Source organism: Oryza sativa, chromosome 6 (assembly GCF_034140825.1).
Source record: "Oryza sativa Japonica Group chromosome 6, ASM3414082v1".
Classification (NCBI taxonomy): domain Eukaryota; kingdom Viridiplantae; phylum Streptophyta; class Magnoliopsida; order Poales; family Poaceae; genus Oryza; species Oryza sativa.
Genome location: NC_089040.1, coordinates 12,605,348 through 12,616,992, shown reverse-complemented (window position 1 = coordinate 12,616,992; position 11,645 = coordinate 12,605,348). Strand labels below are relative to the sequence as shown.

Sequence of the window (11,645 nt, the reverse complement as noted above, 5' to 3'; positions counted from 1 at the left end):
GAGGTCGCCTTCTCTCCCCAATCTCCAATTAATCTGCTCCCCCTCCCGCCGCCGCCACCGCCACCGCCACCGCCACCGCCGAGGAAAGCGAGGAGACGAAGGGCGGACATGACGGTGGAGAAGGTGGACGCGACCGTCGCCGACTTCGACGCCCACTTCGACAAGCTCTTCGCCGCCGGGGACGACGCCGAGGGCAAGGTGAAGCTGCTCCTCTTCCTCGCCGACCGCGACGCCTCCTCCAACCAAACCTGGTGCCCCGGTAAGCAACTCAAACCCCCCCCCGGTGGTACTTCTCTTCTGGGATTCCGCCGGTGCTTCTTCTGATGGCGGCTGCGGCGGGCGGGTTCGATCGCGTGCAGACTGCAACGTGGCGGAGCCGGTGATCTACGACAGGGTGGAGGCGGCGGCGAAGGGGAAGGAGAAGGACGTGGTGCTGCTGCGCGCGTACGTCGGCGACAAGCCGACGTGGAGGGACCCGGCGCACCCGTGGAGGGCTGACCCGCGGTTCAGGCTCACCGGCGTCCCCACGCTCATCAGGTGGGAGAATGGCGCCGCGGCGGCGCGCCTCGGGGACGACGAGGCCCACCTCGCCGACAAGGTCGACGCCGTAGTCAACGCCGCCAATTGAAACCAAAGGCACAGCTTCTTGTATGATCTCTGCTAATATCTCTCTGATCTCGAGTGAATCCAAGTGATGAGAAAATGATGGTTATTGCGATGGATGAACTTGCTTGTAACTTGGAAATGGAAGAATAAAACAAAGTTTGGTGTTCAATTTCACATAAGTTAGTTCCAATTCCTTGTAAATTAGGAGATTTTCTCGAATGCCAACCAGGCCCCTTCAATTCAATTCAGAAGGTCACTGTGGTTAAACACGCGTTCTTTCCGGCGAATTTATTCTTTTTAAGGCTAGGAGGAAAATCAAAGGAAAAATGGAGGCGAATTTATTTTCCCCCTGGCGTAAAACATGCGTTCTTTTTAGGGCTAGGAGGAAAATCAAAAGAAAAATGAGGATCCGGTGATTGTAACACCGTTTGTTTCAACAGGATTTGATTAAATTTCCTTTAACGTGGTTTCTATATAGAAACAAAGGAAAATTTACATCGACCTCAACCTCTTTATTTTATATTTTACGTTTTTCCTTTGTCATGTTCGAACACATATTTTACAATCTTACATAAAGAATTCGGTGTTCCTGTGATTTTAGACTGTTTAGTCCGGAAATACGATATGCTGCTGAAAATTAAATGAACTCAGCAACATTTGCAAAATATTGTGCACGACGATTGAAAACGTCATTGTTAGGGCGCCTCCAACGCTAAGGGCTTAGGGAGGTGCTTAAAAACATGGTTAAACTAAGCACTGCACTTAGAGCCTGATGGTCCAATTCTGAAAAAATTTGACAACATTCATACAACACATATATACAACTCCACAAAATCTTAAGTCCAAACTCAACTCACACGTCGAGATATAAAAAAGACAAATTCAACGTATAAATACTAGCGTACTGTCTATATCTAAATTTGTCTTTTTTTTTTGTTTCTCAATGTGTAGATCAAATTTGAACTTAAATTTTGGTAGACTAGTAGGTATCATTATACTCTACATTGTCAATTTTTTTTTAGAAATTTTCACAAATGTTTGCATCGAATTTGGAAGAAAAAGGTATACGAGGGGATATCCTCGAGGGATTAGAATCCACTCGCGTTCCATCAATAGCATCCGTGCAAGTACATCCCAAGCATCGGCGCCGCACGAAGCAGCGGCTTCCTGCGCTAAGGGTCTCATTGATCTTACGTGGCAAAAAAAAGTCAGTTTTTTTATAAGCGTCTCCTTTCAACTGCGCGTTGGAGGTGCCCTTAAGTGGAACCGTGAGAAATTAAATCACAGTAATCGGCTGATGCTGCTGCTCATTTTGTGGCTTAGTGGCCGCTGCTGCACAGATCTTCAAAAAAATCCAAACCGTTCAAGATCGAATGACTCGATAACCAGCAAAAGATTCAGATCATTATAAAAAAAGAAAAAGACATGGCAAGTAAACGGCTCGCAGAGCATAGGAAACAGGGGAATTCTTTATTCAAAAAACTTCTTTAAACCATAAACGCAGCATAGTTTTTCCTCCTCTAGAACTGCAGGTGATTGAATTCCCCCCTAAACTGCACTGCATCCGATGTGAATCACCCGATCATCGGGACGGCAGTGACGCTGGCGTCGCCGCAGTCGCCGCCGCCGTCGCCGCAGTCGACGAGGATCCGAACGCGGTTGCAGCAGTAGTCGTCGGTGATGACGGCGTCCTGCGGCACAAGGATGGCCCTGGTGATGTCAGGCCTCTCCCTCAAGATCACCGCCATCGCCTCGCTGCCCTTCTTCCCCACCAGCTCCGACCACGACGACTTGCCATTCGCTGCAATGCGATTCACACATGAAATAATTCGAAAGCATTGTTTCATTATCAAATCTGATCGGTGAATGATCACACAATTTACGATAACGTAATTTCGGATAAAGAACTTACGGCAGTTAGGCAGGGAGCGACAGGCCCATGACATGGTTCTTTTTTGTTGTTGATGAATGCTGAACTTTGTGTATGTGTGTGTGTTGGTGTGGAGGATGACGGGGGTGGAAATCGTCGTATTTATATGCAGAAAATTGTGATTTTGAATCGCTAATGGCGGTACCGAGATTTATTATGATTGATTGACGGGATTAAATGGGATGCAATGAATCGAATTATATAAAATAGAAATGCGGATGTGTTTCTCCTGGCGTATGATCCGCCTCTGAATATAGAATTAAAATGCATCGAAAGGCAACTAATACAGGTGACAAAATGCAACGAATCGAATTAAGAGAGTAAATGTATCCTTCCTGCCATGCTAAGAGATGGAAACGATGCATATGTTTCCCTGTATATGATTTGTCATTCCAGCTATGAAGCTCTCATTCCGGCTTGACAAAGATGTGATATCCGATCGACAAAAATAACATATATGCATAATTTTGGCATGATGCAGACATGATATTTCAAAAACCGATGAAGCATATAACCCCAGAGAGATACTCTCTCCATCCCAAAATGTTTGACGCCGTTGACTTTTTTAAAAATGTTTGACCGTTAGTCTTATTCAAAAAATTTAAGTAATTATTAATTCTTTTTCTATCGCTTGATTTATTGTTAAATATACTTTTATGCATACATATAGTTTTACATATTTCACAAAAGTTTTTTGAATAAGACGAACGATCAAACATGTTTAAAAAAGTCAACGGCGTCAAACATTTAGGGAAGGAGAGAGTATTATCATTGCGATTTGGGCCTTTGGCCTAAGGCCATCTACGTAAGTAATATGTAGCCTTGCATTTAGCAGCGATCACCGACTTTACCAAATTTTGTACTCTAAAAATATGGCAACAATTAATTTGAATTATAAAATTTTGAATATGTGTAATAGACATGGTCCAAATATACAAATCAATATATTAAAACTAAAAGACCACTATTTTCTTTATAATGTGAAAACGATATAGGTCCTATTTTGAGTTTCTCCCTAAATTCCCTAAATTAAAAGCTCCCTTACATATTGATAAGCTCTAATTGCGTAATCCAAAAATAAAATATAAGCAAAAAGTTAGTTTTCCCAGCTTCTCCATATTTTCATCAGCTTAATTCCGACATTTTCATCAGCTTAATTCCTACCAGCAGAGGAATAGTTGCCTCTAAGGGCAACACAACATTAGACCAAACAATTGTATCCAAGTGCACATGCTTCATCAAAAACCATATTAAAAAGAGATAATCCAAGAATACTATTGACAAGCGTCCAGATCCAAAAAATACCATCGACAATTGTGAGTTCGAAGAAATGTCATCGTACAAATGATTTTATCCCAAAAATATCCTCACCGTTAGGGTTTCGTCCATCTCGCGCCGTTAAGTGCTATAGGATGAACAATGTATTTAACGACGCGGGATGAATTGAACCCTAACGGCGATAATATTTTTGGAACAAAATCGTTTGTACGATGTCATTTCTTAGAACTCACATTTGTCGATGGCATTTCTTGGATTAGACGCTTGTCAATGGCATTTCTTGGATTATCTCTATTAAAAATAGGGAAAAATTAGGCCATTTGCCCTTGTCTAATACTTCTTCCATCCTAATTTGATCATCCTCTAAGCAAATAGTACTAAGACCAAAAACACCAAGACATCCATCATTCTGAAATTAATCCTCATAAGGTGCTCCGTCGCTTCATGTCTAACAAAAATTAATTCACACTTTAAGTGTTGCATAGGTTGAACCAATAAAAATTATCTTTGATTGGTTGCATGCATGGCATTTCACGATGCACGTGTACTCTTTGCATAAATAATTAGAGGTACTTTGTTAGTGATGATTATTTTGGGAAAATCTCAAAAATCTTAGGTGATGATTAAATTGACATAGAGGGAGTATTTTATACCACTACACACCAACTTGATACAGAGGGGAAATCAAGCGAATATTTTTATTTCTTTTATATGCTACATATTCTCTCTTTGCTCATATTTGAAATTTCACTATTTGATCTTTACATGTTTTTTGAGTGAATTTTATAATGGACTAGTTATTATTACCTAAATTGTATGTTGGTCTAGGGTTAAACTAGCATTTTTCTCTTTGAACCATCTATATTTGTAAAAATGATTCACTTTGAGCCAACTCTTCTCCTCCCGCAGCGCCTTCTTTGAGAGGCAAGTAATTCGAGCTCAAGCTCTATCCCCACCCATGATCTGTTCACCCGGTGGTAATAAAAATGTGAAAGGGACATCTCCAAACTCTGCTCACTCACTAGGCCAACATGGACGAAAGAAAATCTGGACTCAAGCTCGAACTACTCCTCTACCCCCTAAAGCTCAAGCTCCAACCGCTTTGATCCCAACTTCTGAGCTCAACCTACATCCCATTCTCCGCTACTTTGATCTTGGACCCTATCTCTCTTTTTGTTTTGGCCTTGACGTCGTGTTCACCGCCTCTACATCGTCTCACATGGAGTGCACTCGAGCTCATTATGCTGCAGAGCGATGCAAGATAGTCACACTCACACGCGCGTATGGAACAAAACCTCATTGACATGGGGAGAAGTGCTGCTCGCCATCGTGGTGTGGACTAAGGAATGAGGATGGCACTTTGAGGAATAAGGGGGGTGTTTGGTTGCTCGCCAAAGTTTGCCTCAATTTGCCACAAGTATAGCAAATATGTTTGACCAATTTAGTGTAGTGTTTTGTTCTGGTCACAAGTTAGTCATGCCAAACTTTCCTTTAATTTGGTCCAATATTTCATAGAGACAATAATATGTGGCATAGAGGCTAAGGTGTGGCTTCATTTTTCTTGGCCATAACTTTGGCAACTTAGCCACAGATGGTTAGCTAACACTTACATATGGGTTTACAAATTTAACATGAAAACTTGGGTACAAAATATGGTGCAAAGTGAAAAGATTTATTTTTACCTAGTCCAATATATAATAAACGATAAAAACAAAGTGCTGTTCTCTCCATATAGAGTATTAACTTTTTTTTATTCGTGGCGACTTACTGGTGTAAAAATGAGTGGAAAAAAAAAAACCGGGTTGCACTTTGCAGCACCATCATACACTAGTGTCTGTCTCGATCCACAGCGTTAGAGATAAGATGACGCGCGCTCTCTAGTCGACTCCCAAACGTGGCTCTCGCCATGGAGCTGCCGCTCGGTCCAGCGCGCGCGCCCGCCGCCGCCGCTCTCCCATGCCGTTTCTCCCCGACGTTCCGGCCACACGCCCCTCCGCCCGCTCCGAGCAACAGCCGCGCGCACCCGCCGCTCCTCGCCCGCGCCCGCAGGAACAAGAGCTCCCGGATCGACGCGGACGCGGACGCGGAGCCCAAGGTCATCACCATCGGCCGCCCCGGGAAGAAGAGCAGGCGGCGCCGCGGACAGCCGCCGCCGTCCAAGGAGGAAGGCAGCGAGGAGGAGGACGAAGAGGAGGAGGAGGAGAGGGACGTGGCGATCCCGGAGGTGGTGACGAACCGGATGATGCGGCGGGTGGGGGTGTCGGTGGGGGCGCCGCTGGCGGTCGGGGTGGCGTTCCTCCCGGCGTTCTACTACCTCAAGAAGGCGGCGAAGGTGGACGTGCCGACGTGGATCCCCTTCGGCGTCTCCTTCCTCTTCTTCGGCGCCGCGCTGCTCGGCGTCAGCTACGGCATCGTCTCCGCCAGCTGGGACCCCGCCAGGGAGGGCTCCCTCCTCGGCTGGAACGAGGCGCGCCGCAACTGGCCCGTCTTCTGGGACTCGCTCCGCGGCGGCGGCGGCGGCCCCTCCTCTCCGCCGCCTCCTCGCCGGAGATAGCCTTGCTCATGCTTGGTTCTTGGCTAGAATTAGCTACAATTAGTGTTGTTTCGCGTTCATCTTGTATGTAAGAAAAAGCGCACCCAGAATCAGTAGTCAGTAGTTTGCCCATAAAGCAACGAGAAAATGTTTTGTCTCAGAATTTCGACATCTTTTGTTTTTGAGATTTTATTTAAATTGTTTCTTTTCATCTCAAAACTGGGGCTTAAGGCCAGTCACAATGGGTGTTTCATTTGAGTGTCATGCGCATTTAATACAGTGACAAGTCAGCAAAAGAGCAATATTTGCATGAAATGGGTAGGAGAGAGAGTAAACTCGTTTCACCATGGTGACACGAGATAGCGCCGTTTCCCAGGTCACTGAAACGGGGTGAAACAGCATTGAGAGTTCATCGTTTCACCTCCGGGATCCCGTGCGAGCGCTGCTCTTCGCCATCTTCGCGCGCATCGCCGGATTCTTCCCGCGCGAGTCCCCCATCTTCCCGCGCAGCACCTCCATGTTCCCGCCCCCAAAGCACTGGCTCGAAGCTTTTTTCCCCAATCTCACCTGCAACCCTAGCGCCAGACTCAGTCCCCATCGCCCCGTCCGTCCCATACCCTAGCGCAAGAACCACGAGCGGAGATTGCGGAGCTGGATCCACAAGTAGGTGGTGAATCCTGTCCATCTGCCGCCGTCCGCCGTCCAGCAGCCATGGATCCACAAGGAGGTGGTGGATCCCGTCTGAGCGCCGCCGGCAGAGGAGGGAATAAGCGTGGGGGCAAGCAGCTGGGCCTGAAGAGGTCGTCGGCGCCTGCTCCATCACCGGCAACAGCTCAGCCACCGCTGCCTGCAAGTTCCCCTCCTGAAGCTCCATCGCCGGCAACAGTTCAGCCGCCTACTCCATCGTCAAGTCCTGCTGTTGCTGCCCCCAGTTCATCCCCTGCTGTACCGATGTCAACCATGCCCCCATGGCCACCGCAAGGAGCAGGATGGGGCTCTGTACCCCCCAATTTTGCTTTTCTGCAAGGAAACCAACAAGGCCCAAGTTCATGGTATTTTCTCCTTGTCACAGATTATTCATTGTACACTATGATACATGATATGACTCTCTTCTTCATGCATTAGTAATTAGTTCCTGTTTATGCTCAATGAAATTTGTTAGAATCAGTATGTCAGTACATTGGTAATTTGATATATGCCTGAGTAATGAATAGAAAAAATGTAGTATTCAGTATGGATTGCAGTAATACTTTGTTAGTGAAAATTCAGTATTCAGTATGCAGTATGGATTGCGGCTTGTATAACAGAAATTGAAAGCAAAAGATTCAGTTTGCAATCTGGACAGTGTACTGTACAACATGTAATTCACATACGTAAAGCTTGTTAAATATCTCCTTGTCAGTACATTGGTAACAAATGCTTTGAGTGTAAATGCCAAGGGTATCATCCTAACATTGGTATATATTTTTAGCCTTCTGTATGGAATGCAGACATGGTCTTCTTTGCAACCACAGCAACAGCTTGCCCTACACTCTGTGCTGTCGTCATAGCTAACCAAATAACCTGTTAGTACTGATATATATGGTCTTCTTTGCAACCACAGCAACAGCTTGCCCTACATGGTCTTCTGTATGCTTGACTAAACTTGTTACTTGACATATATGCTTGACTGAACTTGTTGCTTGACTGAATTATTCCTTACACATACTGTAGTACTTGCTTGACTGAACTATGTCAGGATCTTATTAAAAAAAATCTATGTCAGCACTGCTACTATGTCAGGATCATCAGTATGATGCTTAAGTAACCTGTTAGTATGTCAGTACTTACTATGTCAGGATCATCTTCTGGAACTTACTATGTTTGATTTTCTTATGCTGCCATCGGTTTCAATTGGATTTGCTTCTTATGTTTTCAGGTTGTATCCTACAGAAGGCTTCGTAAATTTTCTCCAACAGAACTGTCTGCCGCAGCCACAAGAAGGTGAAAATTTTCACCTTGTTGGTCAGACTACCAACACAATGTCTACTCCACCACCAACACCCCAAGCTGCAGCTAACAATACAGTCCAAATTGATATTCATGAAGATGCAATCAATGATGCAAGTGCTAAAAAGAGAAGTTTGAGATATTGGACTCATGATGAGGAAGAGAGATTGGCTAGTGCTTGGTTGAATGCTTCTAAAGATCCCATTCATGGGAATGAAAAGAAAGGTGATACGTTTTGGAAAGAGGTTACTGATGAGTTCAACAGAAAAGGGAATGGGAAGCGTACAAGGGAAATAAATCAATTGAAGGTTCATTGGTCACGCCTCAAATCATCGATTGGAGAATTCAATGATTACTGGACTAAGGTAACTCAAATGAATACAAGCGGATATGACGATGACATGCTGGAGAAGGAGGCACAACAGATGTATGCAAATACATTTGGAAAGCCTTTTGCACTTGTGCATTGGTGGAAGATACTGAGAAAAGAGCCCAAGTGGTGTGCAATGATTGAGAAGGACAAAAACAAGGCTGAAGTGGTTGATATTCCAGATGAACAAAAGCGTCCCATTGGTAGAGAAGCAGCACAAGCCGAGCGCAATGGAAAACGCAAGAAGGACAGTATGTCAGAAGGAATTGTCATCCTAGGGGACAATATTGAAAAAATTATCAAAGTGACGCAAGATCGGAAGCTGGAGCGTGAGAAGGTCACTGAAGCACAGATTCACATTTCAAACGTAAATTTGAAGGCAGCAGAACAGCAAAAAGAAGCAAAGATGTTTGAGGTATACAATTCCCTGCTCACTCAAGATACAAGTAACATGTCTGAAGAACAGAAGGCTCGCCGAGACAAGGCATTACAAAAGCTGGAGGAAAAGTTATTTGCTGACTAAGGTTAGATATCTAATCTAATCTGAGCTGCACTATTATTTATAATAATTAAAGAATGCTGCAATATTTAGTTATATTGTCTGTATATCTGTGCTGCACTATGCAGTCAGCTGCATATCACGAATTTGTCAAATCTGAGCTGCATATCTGTGAATGGTGCAATATTTAGTTATATTAATTACCCAGTGTGAATGATGTATTGCTGTCAGTTTCACATATAGTATGAATGCTGCACTATGCAGTCAGTTTCACATGCAGTGTGAATGCTGCACTAGGCAGTCAGTTTCACATGCAGTGGGCGCCTATTTATGCAGAGTTTAGCCATCTCTCTACTCCTCTCAGAAACTCATTCCCTCTTTTCTCATACGAAGACCTCCTCCCTTTTATCTTTACTGTTTCTCTCTTCTTCAAAGATGTCTGAGCAAAATACTGATGGAAGTCAAGTTCCAGTGAACTTGTTGGATGAGTTCCTGGCTGAGGATGAGATCATAGATGATCTTCTCACTGAAGCCACGGTGGTAGTACAGTCCACTATAGAAGGTCTTCAAAACGAGGCTTCTGACCATCGACATCATCCGAGGAAGCACATCAAGAGGCCACGAGAGGAAGCACATCAGCAACTAGTGAATGATTACTTTTCAGAAAATCCTCTTTACCCTTCCAAAATTTTTCGTCGAAGATTTCGTATGTCTAGGCCACTTTTTCTTCGCATCGTTGAGGCATTAGGCCAGTGGTCAGTGTATTTCACACAAAGGGTGGATGCTGTTAATCGGAAAGGACTCAGTCCACTGCAAAAGTGTACTGCAGCTATTCGCCAGTTGGCTACTGGTAGTGGCGCAGATGAACTAGATGAATATCTGAAGATAGGAGAGACTACAGCAATGGAGGCAATGAAGAATTTTGTCAAAGGTCTTCAAGATGTGTTTGGTGAGAGGTATCTTAGGCGCCCCACCATGGAAGATACCGAACGGCTTCTCCAACTTGGTGAGAAACGTGGTTTTCCTGGAATGTTCGGCAGCATTGACTGCATGCACTGGCATTGGGAAAGATGCCCAGTAGCATGGAAGGGTCAGTTCACTCGTGGAGATCAGAAAGTGCCAACCCTGATTCTTGAGGCTGTGGCATCGCATGATCTTTGGATTTGGCATGCATTTTTTGGAGCAGCGGGTTCCAACAATGATATCAATGTATTGAACCAATCTACTGTATTTATCAAGGAGCTCAAAGGACAAGCTCCTAGAGTCCAGTACATGGTAAATGGGAATCAATACAATACTGGGTATTTTCTTGCTGATGGAATCTACCCTGAATGGGCAGTGTTTGTTAAGTCAATACGACTCCCAAACACTGAAAAGGAGAAATTGTATGCAGATATGCAAGAAGGGGCAAGAAAAGATATCGAGAGAGCCTTTGGTGTATTGCAGCGAAGATTTTGCATCTTAAAACGACCAGCTCGTCTATATGATCGAGGTGTACTGCGAGATGTTGTTCTAGCTTGCATCATACTTCACAATATGATAGTTGAAGATGAGAAGGAAACCAGAATTATTGAAGAAGATTTAGATCTAAATGTGCCTCCTAGTTCATCAACCGTTCAGGAACCTGAGTTCTCTCCTGAACAGAACACACCATTTGATAGAGTTTTAGAAAAAGATATTTCTATCCGAGATCGAGCGGCTCATAACCGACTTAAGAAAGATTTGGTGGAACACATTTGGAATAAGTTTGGTGGTGCTGCACATAGAACTGGAAATTGAGAATCAGTAAATGTAATTATTTTATTTTTCTTGTAATTTATATATCTATGGTCCACTTGTAAATTTCTGAATGCTCATCGCCATATTTTTTAATCTCTGCAGGTTCCAATCTATTTACAGGTTCCCTAAAAAAAAATCTATTTGCAGGTTCCAGTCTGTTGTCTTCACAATGTAAGTTCTGAGAATCAAATCACTATGTTTTTCTCTTTTTTGGTAGCTACAGGGTGTTAGAACATGTGTTATTTTCTTTACTATGCAATTGTGATCCTCCAATATTTATCTACTGCATGTGTAAACCTGTTTGTCATGTCTGAACTACTTTCATTTGTACAGGGTGAAAGAATCAATGAAATCTATGGGTGCATCGTCAATTTGCCTCCAGTTACCTGCTTGTCATCGTCATTTGTAGCTTAGTTCTGTCATATTTCACCTCGAGTTAACATCTATTCAGTTATCTAAACTTTGCTATGTAGTGAACTTGGTTGAATGGTCATTTAAATTTATCAAGTGAACAATCGTACCTATCTGTGCTGAATGCATGTATTTTGTTTTGTGTTCAAGTGGCTACACACGTTTGTGTTAGGCCATTCACAATGCAGTGTTTCATTACACTGTTTCCCAGACGCCACATCAGCTGAAACGAAGATGAAACAAGTTGAAA

The 11,645-nt window shown here is 43.8% G+C and overlaps 4 protein-coding genes across 5 annotated transcripts; 3 read left to right on the top strand and 1 right to left on the bottom strand.

Annotated features, from left to right (window-relative positions):
• On the top strand, window positions 1–788 carry LOC4340888 (thioredoxin-like protein Clot). The gene is made up of 2 exons (NM_001421595.1): window positions 1–259; window positions 360–788. The coding sequence occupies exons 1-2, from the start codon at window positions 109–111 to the stop codon at window positions 626–628; spliced, it is 420 nt and encodes a 139-aa protein (NP_001408524.1). The 5' UTR covers window positions 1–108; the 3' UTR covers window positions 629–788.
• Window positions 789–1,988: 1,200 nt separating this feature from the next.
• Window positions 1,989–2,633, bottom strand: LOC107277756 (inhibitor of trypsin and hageman factor). The gene is made up of 2 exons (XM_015787287.3): window positions 2,519–2,633; window positions 1,989–2,407 (listed from the first exon to the last, which is right to left on the bottom strand). The coding sequence occupies exons 1-2, from the start codon at window positions 2,550–2,552 to the stop codon at window positions 2,181–2,183; spliced, it is 261 nt and encodes an 86-aa protein (XP_015642773.1). The 5' UTR covers window positions 2,553–2,633; the 3' UTR covers window positions 1,989–2,180.
• A 3,032-nt stretch (window positions 2,634–5,665) lies between these two features.
• LOC136351098 (protein PAM68, chloroplastic-like) lies at window positions 5,666–6,566 on the top strand. Its single transcript, XM_066311501.1, has one exon. It carries the CDS (start codon window positions 5,721–5,723, stop codon window positions 6,366–6,368), a length of 648 nt encoding a protein of 215 aa, XP_066167598.1. The 5' UTR covers window positions 5,666–5,720; the 3' UTR covers window positions 6,369–6,566.
• Window positions 6,567–6,739: 173 nt separating this feature from the next.
• LOC9267628 (glutathione S-transferase T3) lies at window positions 6,740–11,538 on the top strand. Of its 2 annotated transcripts, XM_015788484.3 has the most exons (4): window positions 6,740–7,399; window positions 8,266–9,230; window positions 11,087–11,155; window positions 11,318–11,538. In XM_015788484.3, the coding sequence occupies exons 1-2, from the start codon at window positions 7,059–7,061 to the stop codon at window positions 9,227–9,229; spliced, it is 1,305 nt and encodes a 434-aa protein (XP_015643970.1). In that variant the 5' UTR covers window positions 6,740–7,058; the 3' UTR covers window position 9,230; window positions 11,087–11,155; window positions 11,318–11,538. The 2 variants fall into 2 exon arrangements, with proteins under 2 accessions (XP_015643970.1, XP_066167597.1); XM_066311500.1 differs by lacking the exons at window positions 6,740–7,399; window positions 8,266–9,230 and adding an exon at window positions 9,398–10,996.
• The last annotated feature ends 107 nt before the right edge of the window (window positions 11,539–11,645 follow it).

Bases quoted from the DNA above. Each gene is read 5' to 3' on its own strand.
- LOC107277756 (XM_015787287.3), bottom strand. From the start codon at position 2,552: ATGTCATGGGCCTGTCGCTCCCTGCCTAACTGCC. The intron at 2,408-2,518 runs GTAAGTTCTTTA...ATCGCATTGCAG, and splicing joins TCGCTCCCTGCCTAACTGCC to CGAATGGCAAGTCGTCGTGG.
- LOC4340888 (NM_001421595.1), top strand. From the start codon at position 109: ATGACGGTGGAGAAGGTGGACGCGACCGTCGCCGACTTCGACGCCCAC. The intron at 260-359 runs GTAAGCAACTCA...GATCGCGTGCAG, and splicing joins CAACCAAACCTGGTGCCCCG to ACTGCAACGTGGCGGAGCCG.
- LOC9267628 (XM_066311500.1), top strand. From the start codon at position 9,536: ATGCAGAGTTTAGCCATCTCTCTACTCCTCTCAGAAACTCATTCCCTC.
- LOC136351098 (XM_066311501.1), top strand. From the start codon at position 5,721: ATGGAGCTGCCGCTCGGTCCAGCGCGCGCGCCCGCCGCCGCCGCTCTC.